Source organism: Zootoca vivipara, chromosome 10 (genome assembly GCF_965207765.1).
Source record: "Zootoca vivipara chromosome 10, rZooViv2.hap1.1, whole genome shotgun sequence".
NCBI lineage: Eukaryota > Metazoa > Chordata > Lepidosauria > Squamata > Lacertidae > Zootoca > Zootoca vivipara.
Window position 1 is genome coordinate 1142633 of NC_142593.1, and position 20606 is coordinate 1163238.

Consider the following 20606-nt stretch of genomic DNA (forward strand, 5'->3'; position numbering starts at 1 on the left):
AACACCTTCAACACACCTTTTCATTCTTGGAAGTCCAAAGTCAGAGAGCCCATTTAAAATGAATATATATTCATATAAAGGTATTCCTTACATGTTATCTTAAACCTGAAGAAACCCATATAAGCAAGAAACTTGTCTACCACCAAGCTTGCAAAGTTCATCTATATTCAGTGTTATTTCAGGTTTTACTGGTCAGCTTTTTGGTATGAAAGCTTAATATGTGTGAAGCATAGCAACTGGGAATATCCTTCTTCCTGCAGATTAATAGTCGAAAGGACAAATCAGTTTTTAAATCCAAGCGAAAAATGATAGTTCCATTTAGATCATGGGCGGGGGACAGTTGGCCCTCCCTGTTGTTGGACTACAACTTCCATCAGCTTTCACTGCTGACTGTGCTGACTGGAAGATGTAGTTCAGCAATACCTGAAGGCCAAAGTTTCACCACCCCTGATGTAAAACAGGCAGAGACACCTCTATACTGTATATGGAGGGCCATTGTTACAGCACAGAAAATAAACAACTTGCTACAGAATGATGAGCTATGGATGTACAAGTGCTATATAGAGAGAAACCATAACACGTTTTTAGATTTACAAAAAAGATGTTTAATAATACTGCAATAAAACTCTATGCTTTTAGAAGTGAGAAAACAATCAGTGCTTCATTTACTTAGGCACAGCTTAAAAAACAACCTGTGCTACATTAGGCCAAGCTGTGTCTTATCAGCAATTTCATGCAAGGCAAAAATATGGCATTTCATTTATTCAATGTCATAGTAAGTTTTGACAAATATCAGAATAAACCAAATCCATTTCTGAAAGCACAAGATCACTCAGATTGCACTAAAAAGGAACATTTGGCCATTGCAATTAATGTTACCAGGCTACTAAAATATCAGATTGCACAAAGTCATCTCAACAAATGACAAGCAAAGAAAAGTATTCAAATGCACAAAGAGTTCTGATCATTTCAGTGTCGTGTGTCCTGGGTGGAGCCTTCTTGTTCTTCCGTAGTCACAAAAACCATTTGGTGTACACAAACATTCTTTCCTCTGTTGCATCTGTTCCATGATATGTAATGCTATGACCCTCTGCTAATGCATGTGGTCCGCTTTCAGACAGCTAAGTGAATTAGAAAAGTGCCGGAACTAAGTTCCAGAGAGTTCTTGCTGAAAAAAACCCTGCTTAGAACTATGCATCACTTCCTTCATTTCATTTTGTGCTGGCATTTAAGGGAATCACATAAGCATGAAACATGAAGGTGTTGTACCAGGACGTCAACATTTCGCTAATGTATCTTATTTGCCCAGAACTGTTCTTCCCCTAATCTCAGAGGATTAACCCCACCATATTTCCAATATCTGAGGGCATATGACCCCTTTAAAAAGTTAGTTTTTGCAAGTTCAAAACAGTATGTTGGAAAAGTCTCTGAGTGTTCAGCTATTATGCACATCTATAACCAGAGAGTACAGTGGTCCCTCGGTTTACAAACACTTTGGGTTACGGGCTCCACTAACCCGGAAGTAGTACCTCGGGTTAAGAACTTTATCTCAGGATGAGAACAGAAATCGTGTGTCAGCGGCTGTGGGAGGCCCCAGTTTCAGGTTAAGAATGGACCTCCGGAACGAATTAAGTTCATAACCAGAGGTACCACTGTAATGCCAATTTAGTGCCAGAACTCTGTGTGATCAGTGTGTGATAACGGAACCCTCCAGGCAGAGACATTTTGTTCCTAGTCTTTTGAATGTGCAGCATGGCTTTTTAAAGGGATCCCATTACTCTTCCAGCGTAGTAAAGTCAAACTCTGTCAATTACTCAAACGCAAAGAAGTGGAACACAAATTCATCTTGGGAGACAGTATCCGAATATTTTGAATCCAATTTATAATAGCTCATTTATTAAAAAGTGGGGGGAGGGAGCATGCCAGCAGTCTTTCCAAAATGTGTAAAATCTAAGGAAAGACAAAAGTCTCTGCCAAGACAGCTGCAGTGGCTAAATACTCAAGAAGGAGGCCTCCTTCAGAAATGTTTAGTAACCGTAACATAGTTCTATCCTTTGGATGAAGGGAGGTTGGGAAGGGGGCTGGGTGGGAAAGGGGAACTTTCATTCATTAAAGACTTGGCTGCATGTCTATTTTCTTTCTTCACATTTTAAATTCAGAAGTCTCGATTGCACAAAATGTGCATGAGTATAGTAGATGCTGGGTTTCAAATAGTGTATAAATCAGTGCTTGTTATTCATGGAATTTAGTTTGGGTGATTAGGAATGGCTGTTTCCAACATGCTTTGGGACATGATAAATCAGGGAAATAAAGTATCTGTTTAAAGCTGCAATACTATGCATACAGTCATACCTCGGGTTGTGAACGTGATCCGTGTGCATAGCTGCCAAGTTTTCCCTTTTCTTGCGAGGAAGCCTATTCAGCATAAGGGAAAATCCCTTAAAAAAGGGATAACTTGGCAGCTATGTCCGTGTGGGAGGCACGTTCGCAACCCGCAGCACTGCGTCTGTGCACACGCGTGACGAGATTTGGCACTTCTGCACATGACGTCTTTGTGCTTCTGCATGCGCGAGTGCTGAAACCAGAAGTAACCTGTTACAGTACTTCCGGGTTTTGCGCAGACCGCAACACGAAAACATGTAACCCGCAGCATTCGCAACCCGAGGCCTGACTGTACTTACACAGCCCTAAGAATACATGCAGCGGGTTGGGCTACAGATGCCAGTAAGGATTAGAACAGCCCCATGTGCAGCTCCTGACACACTACTTTGTGTGGTGCCTGGCATCTTGGGCACTGAAAGTCGCCTCTCAGCAACTGAGTCTTCCAGTCAGCTGCAGTGACCGACAGCCCTGTTTTAAAACAAAATAAAAAATTCATTCCAGTAGCACCTTAGAGACCAACTAAGTTTGTCATTGGTATGAGCTTTTGTGTGCATGCTCACTTCTTCTGAGTAAGTTGGAAAACAACTCCTTTTGCTCCTGAGCCTTTTCAAAGCATGAGAGAACATTTCCATACTTACCACAAGAGTTCTTTCTTTTTGAATTAAAGCTGAGGATTCTCAAAAGGCTAGATTGCAGAGTATGCAGCCTGCTCCTGCTTTGCAAATGGAGAGCACAAGATTTTTCTGCCACACTGGCTTTTGGCAATAACTGAGTCTTAATATAAAATGAACTTTTCTCTTTGGCTATTTATGTGTACAATAAGATGCTGAAGCCATAGCACAGAAGCAAATGCTCCCTCCCTCCCACCTCCCTCAAACCCTCTGAATAATATAAGGCAAAAAGGGAGAAAGAATATGATTTGGCAAGTCTCCTTTCTCCCTTCCCCTCTCCATTTTGGCCCGGGGTTAGCGATCTTTCCTTGGTTCAGGTGATGACGGTAGGACCCTTACGACCTGTCCTCTCGTGAATCTGGGATATTTTCAGCGCAATTGCTATGAGAGGACTCAGTACAGCCTAAAGAAAAAGAGGGGAAAAAAGAAAAAATGGCTTAAAGGAAAAGACATAATAATGAATTTACACTTTTAAAAAGCCCTTCTGTGAATATATTTTTTAATCAGTGGTGGCTTGTATGATAACACTGCAATCCAAATCCTCATTGTAATGCAATGGTGTGTGTGAGTTGGGCTTCCACCCACACTGTTGCTCGCCACCGGATTTTTCTGTTCCACTAGGATGCTCTGGATGGACTGAGCTAGCCTGGAATCTGTAGGTGCAGAGCCAGCCTCCCTACCATCCTGTGACAGCATCAGGTCTGATTTGGATTGATTGCTGCTCTAGCTGCAGGCTGGCACAGCAAGTGCTTGCAGATTCCAAGTCAGCCAGCAGGGCTGTGCACACAACATGGGCCTGTCAGTTTGGATTACAGCATAAGAGAGCAGGACGTTCATGGACATACAAAGTATGTTTACATAAAATTACAGTAACACACAGCTCCACAAGGGCAGACATGCATTTGTAATGCCAAATATTACAAATTTCCCCTGCCAGATAAAGAGTCCATTTACTCCATCACACTTGCAAGTTACTTAGGATTTAATCCGCTTAGCTGAACACAGAAAGCATAGGATTGTTGGCGAAAAGCAAATGCATTTCTTTCTTGAGTTTGTAGTTAATGCATGTGTTACTTTAAACCACATGAGGGCACTGTTTGCCTGCCTAGCAATCAGGTCAGTACTTGCTTTGTAAGCTTCTTTATCTAAGTTAACTCTACTTCCAAAAGCAAAGCCATTTTTGTTTGTTGGCCTCTCCCAACTTGTTGAGACAAGATGCCTGTTCTTTTCTCCCTCCCTCCCACTCATCTTGAAATTAGTTCCTCCATGAATAAAGCCTCTGAACTCCAGAAACTGTAAGTAATTATTCTAGTTTAATTCACTTAAGGTGCAAGGTCTGCTGAAAAGAATCACACTGCTAAGGGTGTTTCAGCAATTCCAATCCATGTAATTTAGCAATCTAAAGTGTTTCACATTTCTCTGGATTGTGTAGATACAGATCTGAGCTACCAGGGTTTTTGTAATTCATGTTAAAATCAGGAAAGGATTTTCAGTAGCAAAAAGCCAATGATAGCTTTTTGTATATGGTGTATGGCAACTACAGCTAGCTACATTATTTGCTGGGGCTCTATTTGTGACCCAGAATGCTCTCTATGTTTTGTTCTGCCAGAAACACAGCTCTTGTGTAGGAGAAGGCTTGGGTATAATATCAAAATGCCAGGTTGGCCCCAGATGAACAGCATGCTGGGATGTAACTTGAGGACACAAATGTGGGAGGTGTGAAAAAGGTAGGCAGTCCTTATGCGATGTCAATTATGCTAGCAAGGAATTGCATGGAATCAAGTTGAGGATATCATGCCAGCAACACCTCACTGGCTTGCTTTTCAAAGGTATTGTGCAAATGAGCAGGCTCTCTCCACTACCAACACACACACCACTTTATGTGCCAAGTACTTTTATGATCAACATGCAGAACAGGCTTGTAAAACAACTAATCATATTTTGTCCTCTGGGGGAAAAAAGGGTTCAATTTTTTTTGAATAGTAGAACAAATTGTGGGAATTCTCCCATGTAAATACACAAACTATATGGTCTCCTGGGATGATTAAATGAAAAGCAGCAACAACAACAGTAATCTCCAAGCACTGCCATTGCCAGTTTTTGAAATCCTACATTTGCAAGTTCTACTGGGGATGAGAAGACTTTATAGCATGAGCCAGTTGTGATTACTTGAAGTACCATCTGCAAGACATTAAGCGTTTGTCTCCTCTACTTTGATCTCACTCTTTCTCACAAAGTCCAACAGTAACACACCCAACAGAGCAACCCTATTAATTCAATGCTACAATTATGATAGGATTTCATTCCCACTATGGGGAGCTGGGATCTGCTGCCAGCCAGCTGAACTTTGTATGTGCACTATTAGCCTGAGAGTAGAAAAGAAACACGGCTGCAGCTGTATAATATTGGCCAGAGACATTCCATCTTGTTGCAAATCAGAAGCGGGCAGCTTACACACAACTGTGAAGAAGAGTATTATGAAAAGTGGAAGTGCTACAGTAAGTTTATATTTTAATTTATGGTGTTTTTCTTGCTAATTGCTTCCGTGTGGTTTGTTCATAAATGGACTCATAATTGAAATGAAATTCAAAAGAAATACATGGCTAAAGCATTTCAAGTATCAATTTCACACGCCACTGACTTATGGCTCCCAGATCTGCAGCTTTCAAAACCTTGAACCCTTAGAAATCTTTCAAACCAAGTTTTATCGTTCCCTACTAGGGATCCCTTCTTGTGTGTCTAATATAGCTGTCCGCTCGGAGGTTGGTCAAATCCCGTTAGCGCTCGTATATGGATCCTGAAGATCCATTACTGGATAAAACTCATCTTCTTTCCTGTCGGGCTGGCACCCTTAACCCTAGCAATCCCTATCAATAAAAATGGAAAACTACATTATACGAAAAGCTAAAAGGCTTGGGGTTTTTGCCACAGCACTGATAGCTGCAGCTTACGAGAAAGCCAGAGCAACAATTCGCCAATGAAACTGGGACAGAGAATTTCAGCGATATGTGAATGAGATGAATAAGCACCTTATGTGATATAAAACGTACCTAAATACAAATGTTCATGTTGGTTTATTGTTTTTATATAAAGCACTGGTTTAGTGAGCAGATTCAAAAAGAATGATCTGCCCATTGCTACTTTCGACCTGCTTCACACTCCAGGGTCCTCTCTCTTTTTAATACTGCTTCCTCCCTCACCTCTCTAAGGACTCATTCATACTGTTCTCTAATGTGGATAGTTTTGTGTACCTACATGAATTCTCCATTGTCTACATTATGTTCTCCTTTAAATCACTTTCCCCTCCCCTCAATCCAGATTTTCTCATATCAGATATATTCCAAAAACGAGGGCTTGTGATAAAATCTGGAGGGAGGGAGGAGAAAGTGTGGGAGGCAGCAATTTGAAATAAAAAGTGCTATGTGCAGCAGATAATTAACCTTTCTTTTAACATACTTTTTTCAGTAATCAGCATTTTATGCTAACTAGCATTTATATAGTTTTTTTTAATAGCATCTGATCAATTTCTCAGTATCTACATTAAGAGCAAAGGTGTAAATCATGATAGCTATTCTGCAGATAAGGATCAACCCAAATTTCAGGTACTACACTGCCCTCTCATCGCCTGAGAAGGATTTTCTTGTAAAGTTTCTCACCAGTTGACAAAACTGTAAAGCAAGTATGATCTTGCAGATGTTGGCAGCACTCTGCTGAAATGCTCCCTCCTCTTTAGAACAGAGCAGATTTTGTTTATAAATACAAGAGGACTCTCAAAGCTGCTTCCCATTTCTTCCTTACAAGGAATACAGAACTTGCTTGGACTTTGGTATTCATGTTTCCCAACTGTATTATTATTGTGGCGAATCACTGGGATGCATTAGCTATGTAATTCTGCAGACAAACTGGCTTGACAGAAAGTTATTTTTAAAATGTTGAATTTTAATTTAGATTTGCATGCTAGCAAAGAAGAATAGAAAGGGGAAGAATCTAAGCTTCTCATCAGCACATAAATCTTGACATATTTGTATTTCCTTCCTTCCTACCATGGAAACATGTCACAAATGAAGACGCTAATTAACATCAACTTGTGTGATGTGCACATAGATGTAATTTAACACGACTTAAGTTGTATAGGCAAAAAGCAAAGGTTTGTAATAGTAAAGATTTTTGTCTGTAGGCCTAAAATCTTTTACAGCATACCAGTACAAGCTTTCTTAGTTTCTATTTAGGAAATAGGGAAAGAAGCAGAAGAAATTAGCTCCAGTTAGCCACTGATGTACAACCTGATCCCAACCATGTTGACTATAAGGATAAATAAAGATAATTTATTTAAATAGATTTAAAGGATAATTTAAATCTCACTGGAAGGACAGATCATGAAGCTGAGACTCCAGTACTTTGGCCACCTCATGAGAAGAGAAGACTCCCTGGAAGGGACCCTGATGTTGGGAAAGATTGAGGGCACAAGGAGAAGGGGACAACAGAGGACAGTGTTGTCTAAGTAAGCTACAAACATGAGTTTGACCAAACTGTGGGAGGCAGTGGAAGACAAGAGTGCCTGGTGTGCTACGGTCCATGGGGTCACGAAGAGTCGGACACGACTAAACGACTAAACAACAACAAAGGATAATTTATTTAAATAAACCCAAAGTGTACTCATTAATGGTTCCTCGTCATCCTGGCAAAAAGTGACAATTGGGGTGCTGCAGGGTTTTGTCCTGGGACCGTTCTTGTTCAAGATTATAAATGACTTGGGTGACAGTCTTGAGGGGATGCTCATCAAATTTGCCGATGACACCAAACTGGGAGGGGTAGCTATTGCTGCAGAAGACAGAATCAGAATTCAAAATGACCTCAACAGATTGGAGAACTGGGCCCAAGCTAACAAAATAAATTTCAACAGGGACAAATGTAAGGTTCTGCATTTAGGCAGGAAGAGATCTTTCAAGTCATTAGCTCCCACTCAGATAATATCAACCAAACAACCCTGACTACAAGCAACCCCCATTTATGTGGGGGTTACTTTCCAAGGCACTGCACATTTAATTGAAATCACGTATTTTGAAACGCCATTGAAAAAGCCTGCATAAATGCTTGTATTAGCAAGCCAAAGCTATGTAGTGCACACTATTCATCTTGCTTTCCATTTACTAGCTGGGCATTGTCTTCTTTTGAGTGGGTCTCCTTTTCATTTATTATATGCATTTATTTATTTTTTGCATCACCTGGACTTTTGGTTGAACTTAGTTAAGAAAAAAATTCCTTCTTTATTATCATGGCATATATAAAAACTATGCTTCCAATTTGGTGAATAAAATAAAACCATTAGATTTTTAGATGCCATGTGACTTTTCTGTTTCTGCTCCCACGGACTAAAACAGGCAATGGCCTTAACTGGTAATGATGACCCAGAAGCCACAATTTATATGCCAGTCTAGCAAAGCTGATCATCTGTCAGGGATTGTGCTGAAGAGGGCTGCACTGAGGGAGAATGGTGGGATCTTCTCAGGAGCAGGAAGGCAGTATAGATTTGGAATAGTGGTTTGCAGAGGGACATAATTTAGAAGGCTGAGGCTGGGAAATACTGAATGGAGAACAGCTGCGGTAGCAGAAGAAACACACGAAAGCTCATACCAATGACAAACTTAGTTGGTCTCTAAGGTGCTACTGGAAGGAATTTTTTTATTTTGTTTTGACTACATCAGACCAACATGGCTACCTACCTGTAACTAGAAGAGAGAGAGTTAACAGATTCACAGTCTCTGGATAGTATCCACCCCCCTCCCCCAAAGTCCCGAAGAGCTCAGAAAGTGACAGAACAGAAAGCACAGAGGGTCCAGGCTCAGATTACAAGATGGAGTGAAGTATATTAGTAGGGACGGAGGGAGGAGGGAACTTAACTGGGAGCACCGCCATTACTCGCTGTGATTATTTCTAATAATAGTTTCCAACTGGTAAGAAGACTCCTTTTCCTTTGTTCTGCTTATCTACTGCCACGGGGGAGAAAACTGATTCCTTGAAGCCTGACATCATCCTTCTTACCATCAAGCTATGTATAACTTCAAGTAACCGTAGAAAAGGTGTGTGTGTGGGAAATAAACACAAAACTTTATTTGAAAGCTCAAACTTAAAATCCAAGTATTTGGGAATGTTAACTTTTCTGCATGATTTGAACATTATAAGGTCCATTGATTGCTCATGTGAAGAGTGTATCTGAAGAAGTGTGCATGCACACGAAAGCTCATACCAAAATATAAACTTAGTTGGTCTTTAAGGTGCTACTGAAGGAGTTTTTTCATGTGAAGAGATTAGCCTCCTTCGTGTAGGCAGTTCTCAAGTCCAGTTAATACATTCCAACAGCAGGACGCCTGGTACTTAAAATGCAAGCACATGAAGGCTTCTCCATATGGCAAGAACAGAATATAGTTGTGGAGGAATATATGCCATATTTCATAAAATTGTAGAATTGGAAGGAACCCTGAGCATCATATAGCCCATGCAGCTGTCCCATGCAAGGATTGAACCTGTGATCTTGGCATTATCAGCAAACTGCTCTAACCAACTTGAGTCTAATGTGCACCTTTTTTGCCAAATTACGTTGCGAAAATTAGGTTTTTCATTAGATTTGATAGCACATTAGACTCGAGTAAATACGGCAGTGCATGGTGCTGATCCTAATTTACTCAGAAGTAGGTCTGGGACTTACTCTGCTGTTAAGTAGGCTGTGTAGCCCACTGAGTTACTCCTTAAAGTGTGCAGGGTCGGGAAACAGCTGTTACCGTTCTCCTTGGCTCCTGGGAGGGTTTCTATCAAGCACCCAAAGCAAGGCAGAGGGGGATAATTAGCATACCCCTCCCTCCCTCCCTCCCTCCCTCCCTCCCTCCGTGAAAGCAACTCAAGGGGAAAGTTCCTCTGGGGTGAGCCAGTGTGTGGTTCCCTCCTGCCTCAGATCCTCTATGCAGGCGGACCTGGTGTTTGTACACTGTGTGAGAGAGAAAGGTAAGCCTGTTTTCTTGGCATCTGCACCCGCTCTCTCACTTTGTTCTGCCACATCACAGGGCCTGGCTGGGGTGGTAGCTTCTTCTGTTGGAGGGAAGTGGGGGCAGATGCTGTCAAGAAGGAGGCTGCAATGAGTCCCATTGGGCAGGGTCGGGCGGTCTTGCCGTGTGTTTTCCCGAGGGGTCCACATTGTGGTCAGTGGTGGAGAAGCAGAGGAGGAATAGAAAGTGGGCTTCTGGACGCAGCTGCCATGTTGAGTCCAGGCACAGGGCAAGACAAGGTGCTGGGCCATGTTTGAGGCGGATGCTTGAGCTCAGGCAACCCGAGCACGCCAGCCCCATGGCTAGTCCTCAGGGCATCAAAGGAGCTTCTGGGTCACTGGGTGGCGGGGCGGGGGCTGTAAAAAAAGGAGGCACCCCCCGGCGAAAATCAGGGTACGCATTAGATTTGATGGCACATTAGATTCAAATAAATATTGTACTTTGCATGCTGAATGTCCCTGGTTCCTGGGCATTTCTACTTAAAAAGGATCAAGTTGCAGGCAATGTGAAAGACATCTGCTACAGATTCTGGAGACCCACTGCCATTCAGAGTAGCCAATCTGGTATATGTGGTCTGACCTGTTATTAGGCTACTTCCTATGCCCCTTTGTTGTCCTCACACAATCTTGGTAATTTTCACAATGTCAACATGAATCACAACACTGAGATTTTATTTTGGCAAGTGCGTAAAGGAATGGTTTCACAGAAATGGCCTGCCACATGGAACTGTCAGTATATGGGTATGCTTTCAGCAGCAACAATGCTCCTATTTGCATGTACAAATGGAACTTGAGAACTTCTACATTTCAGGTGTGGTCATGTTATCTGATCTCCAGGAACAGTTCATCCTCATCGCTGGTCCTCTTCACAGCCAATGCAAACTGTTAGCAGAGGCTTGACGGCCATCTGTCAGGAATGCTTTGATGGCGTTTCCTGCTTGGCAGGGAGTTGGACTGGATGGCCCTTGGGGTCTCTTCCAACTCTATGATTCTATGATTCTGTGTCACAGGCATTACAGTGGAAAGTCCAACCCATTTGATTTCCTCTCACCTACAAGGCATGCAATTTGTAGGAAAATAAATCTCCAACTGCACTTACCTGCGGTTCTCTGTCATGTTTGTTGGGGTCCTTTTCATAGCTTTCTGCATAGATCCTGAGAGTGGCTCGCACATGACTAGAAGCACTTAATCTGAAGATGAGTCTGGATGCATCTGAAAAAATTATCCTTAGCCCCTGTTAAAAGTAAATACAGTTTATAGATGGTGCAAACAGCATTTTTGAGAACATTCTGTCAACTAACAGCTGCTTCACAGGAAGATTCATTAATCTTATAGCTGGCTAACTAGAAAAAGAGAACAACTCCACTCTAATAAGTTCAACAAAACATGGAATAAAACTACTTTATCTAAACTAACATATCACAGCAGAATGAAAAAAGAACAAGAGTGAAACACATGCATAGATTTTGTGGTGCTCTGGAATGATAAATTTCAGTATGCATATTCCCAGCTGTACAGTTCTTTTGCTTTATTGTAATTTGTCTATTCTTCTTATGTTAATTATGGTAAGTTATAGGGGAAAGATAAGAATACTTAAACTTTCTTATATTTACTCATTTAACATAGTTCTATACTAAGTCAGAATGTACTGTACCAGTTTGCAACTTATGCAATTGAAAACTATCCACGTGCTAGCTACAGCTTCAGTTACTGTTAATAGCATTTTTATTTACATGTACAAATTACTTGGTTGGATCCAGAGTTAAGACTGTCTGGGCTGGTGGAAGTTGTTTTATCTGCTCCCTCCCCATTACAGCAGACCCTTACCCCCTGAATATACTCCTCTGAGAGTCAGGAAACTGTTGAATAGGGTGGGCTATAATGCATGGATCTGGGGAGGTGATTCCTGAAAACTGGGTGCAGACAGCTTCTTGAGAAAGAGCTCTGTTTGTGGTGAAATGCACCTTCATTCAATCTGGGGTGGGGGTCTTCATACCACATATCTTTATTTGCCTTTCATACCTGTCTTTTGGTCACAGTCCCATCCACGGGATCCACATATTCAAAGCTGGTTGCTTTTTGCACACTGTAGACATGGCTTCCAACAGCAAATTGTTGATTACAGAAAGATTTGTCAGTGATCAAAGCCTCCAGGTCTCTCATTATGAAATATGCTGTCCTGGGATCCAGAGCTTCATAATCAAATCTTGAATTGAAGGAATTAAAAGAATAGCAGAAACATGTGGAATGGCAATGTATTAAAAACCTGTGTCTCCATGGCAAGGGTCAGTCTACACCAATGCCTAATGTTAACAGCAAACTCAGCGTTCAAGTGTGATTGCAGAGAACATAGCAGCATTCATGCACAAGAGGAAGGTTTGTAGAAGTGCTGAAATGTTAAAGGAAAAACCCTAAACAAGGGGAGAGGAGCTGGGAGCCAAGACCTGAAGACTGAGCATGAAATGCTGACTTGCGCTTGCCCCGTGCCTAAGGAGTCTGGATCTGAGCAGTTTCCCGCTTGTCCTGGGCTTTCTAGGCAGGATCCAAACAGTTTTGTCCTTTCCCTGCTGCTTTCCCCTGGGAATTTAGCGCTAAATCAGAACAAAAGGCCCTCTGCAGAAAAACCCATTGCCATTGGTTTTGATTCAGCACCAATGCACAAGTTTCCGTGGGGGAAGTGGCAGGGCAAAGAGAAGTGTGGATAAGCCCTCACTGTGGAAAGGGAGAAATTTAAAACAGGAGGGGGGAGGGGGAGACTCGAATAGGGTGTGGCAGGCTGGCATCCTGACCAGGAGAACTACACACTGCAACATTTTGTTGCAGGTCCTACTTGTAAAGTTTAATGGAGAATAAGTTGACAGGAAAAATGAAAACAATGCACTACAAATCTATGAAAATGCATAGAGAAAGTTGCTAAGGCATAAGGTCACTTCTTGACACACTAAACCTTGAGGAGGCTTTTTGCCACCTCCCAAACTCTCCCCAGCACTAGAGCCTCCAAGCCTCTGAGCAAGAGGCTAAAGACAGACCTCCGGCTCTGGAGCCTTGGGGTTATCCGTCACAGTTTCACAGCTGGGCCCACCCACTCAGTGTGCTCTCACACGTTCCATAAATTTCCACAGGCAGGTTGAAAGCACCATGCTTTCATCCACATTAACCAAGTACAGTTTGGACAAATGACTTTATTCCTTGCTTTACATGTTAATTTCTGGCATAATCTCATTGGCTGGGAAAATATATCTGAAATGGAGACAATTTTAACTTCCTTGTATGACTGGGGACAGCAAGTTATCAGCTTATTAGAGTTATGGGGGTGTATTAGAGGGATACCTAAGCGACCTCAGAGGGCAAAATATTACCAGGAGCTGATGGGGGTCCTGGTGATGGCCACAATCTCTTTACACAATAAGTGTAATTAGAATTATGGAAGCATTTCTTAAACATTGCTTCCCTAAAGGCACAAGATGACTTGTTAATAATTTTTCTAGTTTTATGAACATACCATTCACATTAAAATAGTTTGTTTGGCCTTGCTTTCTTTTGAAGGCATTGCTACCCTTCCATTTCCAAAAAAGATTCTAAACCAAACTCCATGCCTTGGCTGTAATCTACAAAAGAATTCATGCCAAATCCATGTCTGCCTGGAGCCTGCAGGAGTTGTACCAAAACACAAATCAGCACTGCATATATCTGCAGTAGATTTAAGTTGTGGGTTGTGGTTTGACAATAATCACCTCTACTTATGAGTGATTACTTTTATAATTTATAATTTGTTAAGAGCATACGGTCCTATAGGCACTGTACTCTCTCTCTCTCTCTCTCTCCAAACACACACACACAATTCATTGCATTATGCAACTGACTCTTCTAGAGAGCAGCCATTCTCACCTACAGTAGTAGTGGCGGCCAAATTTTGCCCAGTGCTCTCGGACAATCTCTTCCACACTCTGTTTTTGAGCTGCTATGATTGACAGCCAAATTAGGACAGCCCAAAGTCCGTCCTTCTCTCGGATGTGGTCAGATCCTAAGAGAAAAAATATAAAAAATTACATTGCATGTTAAAATATAATACTGAAGATGGAAAACAAAGGTTTTGGTGTATAGTAGCTCTTAATTCACTTTATAAGGGGGATTAGAGTCTTGGCTCTGTTCCCTGGAAAAGATCCATACTATTGTTAAGTAGAATACCTTAGGCCAAGAAGTTAAATCAAAATGGCACATCTGTACAGCCTCTGTTATTTTCCAGTTGTGTTCCTGGTGTTCAGGTCATTTTTTTGTTTTTTTTTAAAAAAACAACCCAACTTGATCCAAAGTCGTTAAGGCAACAACCTTTTAGGATGGATTCAGAAACATCAAACAGAGGTTACAAATTAACAGATATGCTTATCACGGTGTTCTAGAAAACCTGCTCATTATTTTGTGACATTTTGGTTGATCCTAATAAATGTACAGGATTGCATGAATGTTGAATTAAGAATTATTGTTATACTAGCTAACAGAGCTCTTGTTTCAGAAAAAAGCTTTGATGTATTTGAAATCCACCCAGATGGAGGAAAATTCTATTCATGATAGTCTAATTCCTCAAAACAAAAGAGTGCATGAAAAGTTAACATATAATATGCAAAGATCTCACACAGTAGGAAGTGAAGGAAGAATGCAGAGAATCCGCATTAGTTATGAAAAATCAGAATGCAAATACTTAGTTCTTGAACTGATCATTCTTTTTTCTATACTTCTGTGCTCTGTCATTCCTGAGGTTTCTGCTGCTGCTTTCATGCTCATAATTTCTATATCTGCTGTTCTGTCTTTCATCACTTTTTGCATCATCCTGTATCATCTCTATTTCTCTGTTGCATGCCTTACCAATGTCTTATGTTGAATGTATCAGAAGTCCATTGATTTTAGTGGGTTGACTCTTTACTTTGCTATCACCCAAGGATTCCAAGCAGACACAGAGTTAAAACACGTTAGGCATATTATACGCTACAATACCATCAGTTTGAGACTTTGACTCTTTCATCTTTCTACTATGACTAATGCAAAGCCAAATACAGTAGTACCTCAGGTTACAAACGTTTTGGGATCCGTATTTTCAGGTTATGAACTATTTTAACCCAGAAGTAACTTTCCCGAGCGCAGCAAGGACATCAGTGGGCCTGCGGAGGCCTCCGCAAATGCCAGGAGCCAGGCCCTGACATCCGCAGGGCTGCGGAGGCATCCGTGACTGGCCTCCAGCTGCGGAGCCTCTCCAAATGCCGGGAGCCAAGCCCCAACATCCACGGGAGAGAAGAAACAGAGGGATTGTGGATCAACGGTCTCGATAAATTCATGTTAAATTCAGTAAAATTCATGTTAAATTCCTGTTTTAGGGGGTGTTTTTCACCGTCTAGAAAGGATCAATCCACTTTCCATGGGAAAATTCGCTTCAGTTTAAGAACGCTTCAGGTTAAGATTGGACTTCCGGAACCAATTAAGTACTTAATCTGAGGTACCATTGTACTATCATAAGAATGTTTGTAGAGACTTCAACCCAGCAGCCTTATGAACAGGTCTCATATATAGCTGCCCATATGAACTAAAGAAAATATTTTCTGGAAACAAACAACAAAACATACACACTGATTTTACTGAAGTGTAGGCATGCTTGATGAGGGGGGAAATGGGTGCTTTTAAATTCATATGTAAAAAAAATATTTTCATTGCATGTTAATGCTGGTAAACAAAGCATTAAAAAATAAATGATTGAAAGACCGAGGTTAGATTTGAGGCATTTTTGGTGTTATAGGATGAGAATGGCAAGCTGATTACCCGTAACAGTTAGAAGAAGAAGAGGAGGAGGAGGAGTTTGGATTTGATATCCCGCTTTATCACTACCCAAAGGAGTCTCAAAGCAACTAACATTCTCCTTTCCCTTCCTCCCCCACAACAAACACTCTGTGAGGTGAGTGGGGCTGAGAGACTTCAGAGAAGTGTGACAGCAGTTGCATGTGGAGGAGCTAACATGATAGCTAAACAATAATCCAAGGTTGTTAGGGTGCTGATTGAAAAGAATCCAACTGTCTTATTTTGTATGAAATAAAAAAGAAATTACCTTGAGATTTGGACTGGGAACTTGGTTTACCAGAAGAGCTTTTTCCCCCCTAGCTTGCTGATAAGAGTGAACTCACTGAGCTTGTGACTCATTCTTATATGTAACTTGTAAATGGTCATAAAATAATGTCCCCAATTACTTTGAGAAAGTCCACACTGAAGTTTACTTAGTGGAGTAAATTGTAGTAAAGAAGAGTTTGGCACTTTATCACTACCCAAAAGAGTCTCAAAGCGGCTAAAATTCTCCTTTCCCTTCCTCCCCCACAACAAACACTCTGTGAGGTGAGTGGGGCTGAGAGACTTCAGAGAAGTGTGACTAGCCCAAGATCACCCAGCAGCTGCATGCAGAGGAGAGGAGACGCGAACCCGGTTCCCCAGATTACGAGTCTACTGCTCTTAACCACTACACCACACACTGGAAGCATATAAATGAATTTATATGGGCTATCTCTTTCAGTTTGTACTTCTGAAAATATCTAAAAGCTTGAGTTTTTCCAGGGCATTTGACAGATTCCTGATCAATTATGCAATAGAATGGATTTTTTCAGATTATGGACAAATGCAAGCCTTCACAATTTTTAGCCACCAAGATGAAGTAGCCCATTTACCATGTATTATTTTCCAATATAGGCAGGAAACTGCAATGTTTAAATGAGACCCTAGAGGACACCATAGGTGGTTGCTCAGCAGCATTTGGTTTGGTTGTCACAATGCAGGTTTAGATTAAAATGTACAATTCTCAATAAACCACAATGGAATTGCATTTGATATAGTTTTGCTTCATAGAACATATGTTGTCTCACCAGTGCCAAAGCTTTCTTCTCCACAAAGCGAGCATCGACCAGAATCCATCAGATTTGAGAAGAACCTCCAGCCTGCTGGCGTTTCATACACGGGGACTTTCATTGATTTTGCCACCCTAAAAAGACATCACATAACACCACACCATGATGATGGTCCAGTGGTTTGCATGCATAGATGCCAACTTATTCTATCAAGGCGAGGTCTTTGATCTACTCCCACATACCATGCTTTATTATGGATTATAGTTTTGTTAGCAAATCCCAGACTAAGGTTGAAATCTGATGTACTGTATATGAATTTACATGGAAGTAATACCCATTGAGGGACCCAGGTGGCGCTGTTCCTAGGGCTGAACCACTGAGCCTAGGGCTTGCTGATCGGAAGGTCGGCGGTTCGAATCCCTGTGACGGGGTGAGCTCCCGTTGCTTGGTCCCAGCTCCTGCCAACCTAGCAGTTCGAAAGCACGTCAAAGTGCAAGTAGATAAATAGGAACCGCTACAGCGGGAAGGTAAACGGCGTTTCCATGTGCTGCTCTGGTTTGCCAGAAGTGGCTTTGTCATGCTGGCCACATGACCTGGAAGCTATACGCCGGTTCCCTCGGCCAATAATGTGAGATGAGCGCACAACCCCAGAGTCGGTCACGACTGGACCTAATGGTCAGGGGTCCCTTTACCTTTACCTAATACCCATTGAACTCAGTGGGACTTAATTTTGACACAATTTGTGCATGATTTATAATACTCAAATCAACAACTACATTTTGGTTATATGGCAGCCATAAATGGCCATACAAAATCACAACATTCAGATTTTAGAATCACATATTTTCTTTTCAGCTACTGACATCAAAGTTATTTAATCTCATCTGCAGAACCTAATGTGTAGCTTTAAATCTCTTATTATAAATTATTCCATTTGGCCATCCTATATAATAAAGTCCCTGTGTCTCTGCGTCCAGTCCCTGTGTCCCTGCTACTGCGCACGTGCCCCACGGACACAGGGACTGGATGCACACAGAGCCCCATCCCTGCGCACTCCCCGTCTCCATGCACTCACTCGCGCCCTTGAGCCGGAGGGGGTGGGCGGAATGCGGTTCTCTCGCCCTCAACGGCTTCCCCTCCAAACCGCCGTTCCATGCCTCGCCTCCTGACTAACGGCGCGAGGGGAAGAGGGAAAGGGACCGCGAGGGATTTCTCCCCACCCCCCTGAATAGTGTTGAGAGGACATAATGGAAGGCACCATTGGGGATTCCCCCCTCAAGAAAAAGTAAAGAAAGGTGGAATTATGAGAAGGGGGGGTAGTGTCCGAAGAGGAAAGGAGACAAAATTGTGAGGGAAATTGGCTACGGTTTGGGGAGGGGGTGAGAGTCCGATTCTGAGGGGAAGAGGAAGTTGCCCCATGTCAGACCTCCTACCTGCCTCCTTCCCTCCCTCGCCCCCCCCCGCCCTTCAAACTCTGGTCGCCACTCCCCGCTCAACTGGAGGGAAGTGCAGCCGCAACTTTTCCCTCTCACAGCTGCTTCTTTTTCCCTTAGCTCACACAGGCAGCGCGTCCTGGAGAAGCCCCACTCGCTTCTCTCTCTCTCTCTCTCTCTCTCTCTCTCTCTCTCACACACACACACACACACACACACCGCCCACCCGCCACCACAGCAAACCACCCAGGGGAGCCTGGGGCCCTTGACGCACATCCCCGCCGGTGGAGGCGGCGACAGAGGCAATGCCTGCGCGGTCCCAGGGCTTCCCCTCCGTTCCCGCCCGGCTAGCGCCCGTTTACTTAACGGGCTAAATGACACTAGTTTTATAATACTAGCAGAAACTAAAATTATAAGTTAAGAATCGCATTATTGAGAATTGAGCACTCTTTATCCAAGGAGTCTACTGAATGGGATAGAGCTGTGTTTGCACTACAGATAGCAGGCAAACTCCACTGACATAAAAGCAAATGATTACTATTTGGCACTTCTAAAGAACACCATGTAAAAATATTGAAGCTACTGAATGAAGGAATAATATGACATGAGAAATTTAAAGCAAGTTATATAAATAAGACATATGGAGGAGATAAAACATTGAATATTTGAACACGGAGGCATATGTTACGATTAGGAAGAAAAGTCTTTCTTCAAAGCTATTGATACCACCTGAGGTTTTCTTATCAAACCGGACGTTGTGGGGCCCTATTATAGCATCTCTCTTTACCACTATTAATGCTACTCTTAAGATTCCACCTAACTGAAACAGAGCATAGTCATCCCAATACATAAAAAGGGGGACCCACAAGATCCGCGCAACTATCGACCTATTAGCCTGCTGGACATAACATACAATATTTACTCTAGATTCTTGCTAGAGAAATTAATCGAGTGGGCAGAAGAAACAAAGCTATTCCACCCAGAACAGGCTGGCCTCCGTAAAGGTCACAGCACATCTGGCCAATGTCTTGTTCAGTGGGACTTAATTTTGACACAATTTGTGCATGATTTATAATACTCAAATCAACAACTACATTTTGGTTATATGGCAGCCATAAATGGCCATACAAAATCACAACATTCAGATTTTAGAATCACATATTTTCTTTTCAGCTACTGACATCAAAGTTATTTAATCTCATCTGCAGAACCTAATGTGTAGCTTTAAATCTCTTATTATAAATTATTCCATTTGGCCATCCTATATAATAAAGTCCCTGTGTCTCTGCGTCCAGTCCCTGTGTCCCTGCTACTGTGCACGTGCCCCACGGACACAGGGACTGGATGCACACAGAGCCCCATCCCTCTGCACTCCCCGTCTCCATGCACTCACTTGCGCCCTTGAGCCGGAGAGGGCAGGCGGAATGCGGTTCTCTCTCCCTCAACGGCTTCCCCTCCAAACCGCCGTTCCATGCCTCGCCTCCTGACTAACGGCGCGAGGGGAAGAGGGAAAGGGACCGCGAGGGATTTCTCCCCACCCCCCTGAATAGTGTTGAGAGGACATAATGGAAGGCACCATTGGGGATTCCCCCCTCAAGAAAAAGTAAAGAAAGGTGGAATTATGAGAAGGGGGGGTAGTGTCCGAAGAGGAAAGGAGACAAAATTGTGAGGGAAATTGGCTACGGTTTGGGGAGGGGGGGAGAGTCCGATTCTGAGGGGAAGAGGAAGTTGCCCCATGTCAGACCTCCTGCCTGCCTCCTTCCCTCCCTCGCCCCCCCGCCCTTCAAACTCTGGTCGCCACTCCCCGCTCAACTGGAGGGAAGTGCAGCCGCAACTTTTCCCTCTCACAGCTGCTTCTTTTTCCCTTAGCTCACACAGGCAGCGCGTCCTGGAGAAGCCCCACTCGCTTCTCTCTCTCTCTCTCTCTCTCTCTCTCTCTCTCTCTCTCTCTCTCTCTCTCACACACACACACACACACACACACCGCCCACCCGCCACCACAGCAAACCACCCAGGGGAGCCTGGGGCCCTTGACGCACATCCCCGCCGGTGGAGGCGGCGACAGAGGCAATGCCTGCGCGGTCCCAGGGCTTCCCCTCCGTTCCCGCCCGGCTAGCGCCCGTTTACTTAACGGGCTAAATGACACTAGTTTTATAATACTAGCAGAAACTAAAATTATAAGTTAAGAATCGCATTATTGAGAATT

General features: G+C 42.8%; 1 protein-coding gene across 2 annotated transcripts in view; it reads right to left on the minus strand.

Moving 5' to 3' along the window:
* Positions 1-581: 581 nt before the first annotated feature.
* The window catches only part of PGM5 (phosphoglucomutase 5), an 86501-nt gene continuing 66476 nt past the window's right edge, over positions 582-20606 (minus strand). Inside the window, exons 7-11 of one of the 2 annotated variants that reach the window (XM_035099518.3) lie at positions 16986-17101; positions 13981-14116; positions 12115-12298; positions 11192-11326; positions 582-3456 (exon numbers count right to left, since the gene is read on the minus strand). In XM_035099518.3, coding sequence (XP_034955409.2) covers positions 3367-3456; positions 11192-11326; positions 12115-12298; positions 13981-14116; positions 16986-17101 — 661 coding nt within the window. In that variant the 3' untranslated portion in view covers positions 582-3366. Of the gene's footprint in view, positions 3457-10033; positions 10450-11191; positions 11327-12114; positions 12299-13980; positions 14117-16985; positions 17102-20606 lie in introns of those variants that run through there. The other variant, XM_088653104.1, reaches the window with a different exon arrangement.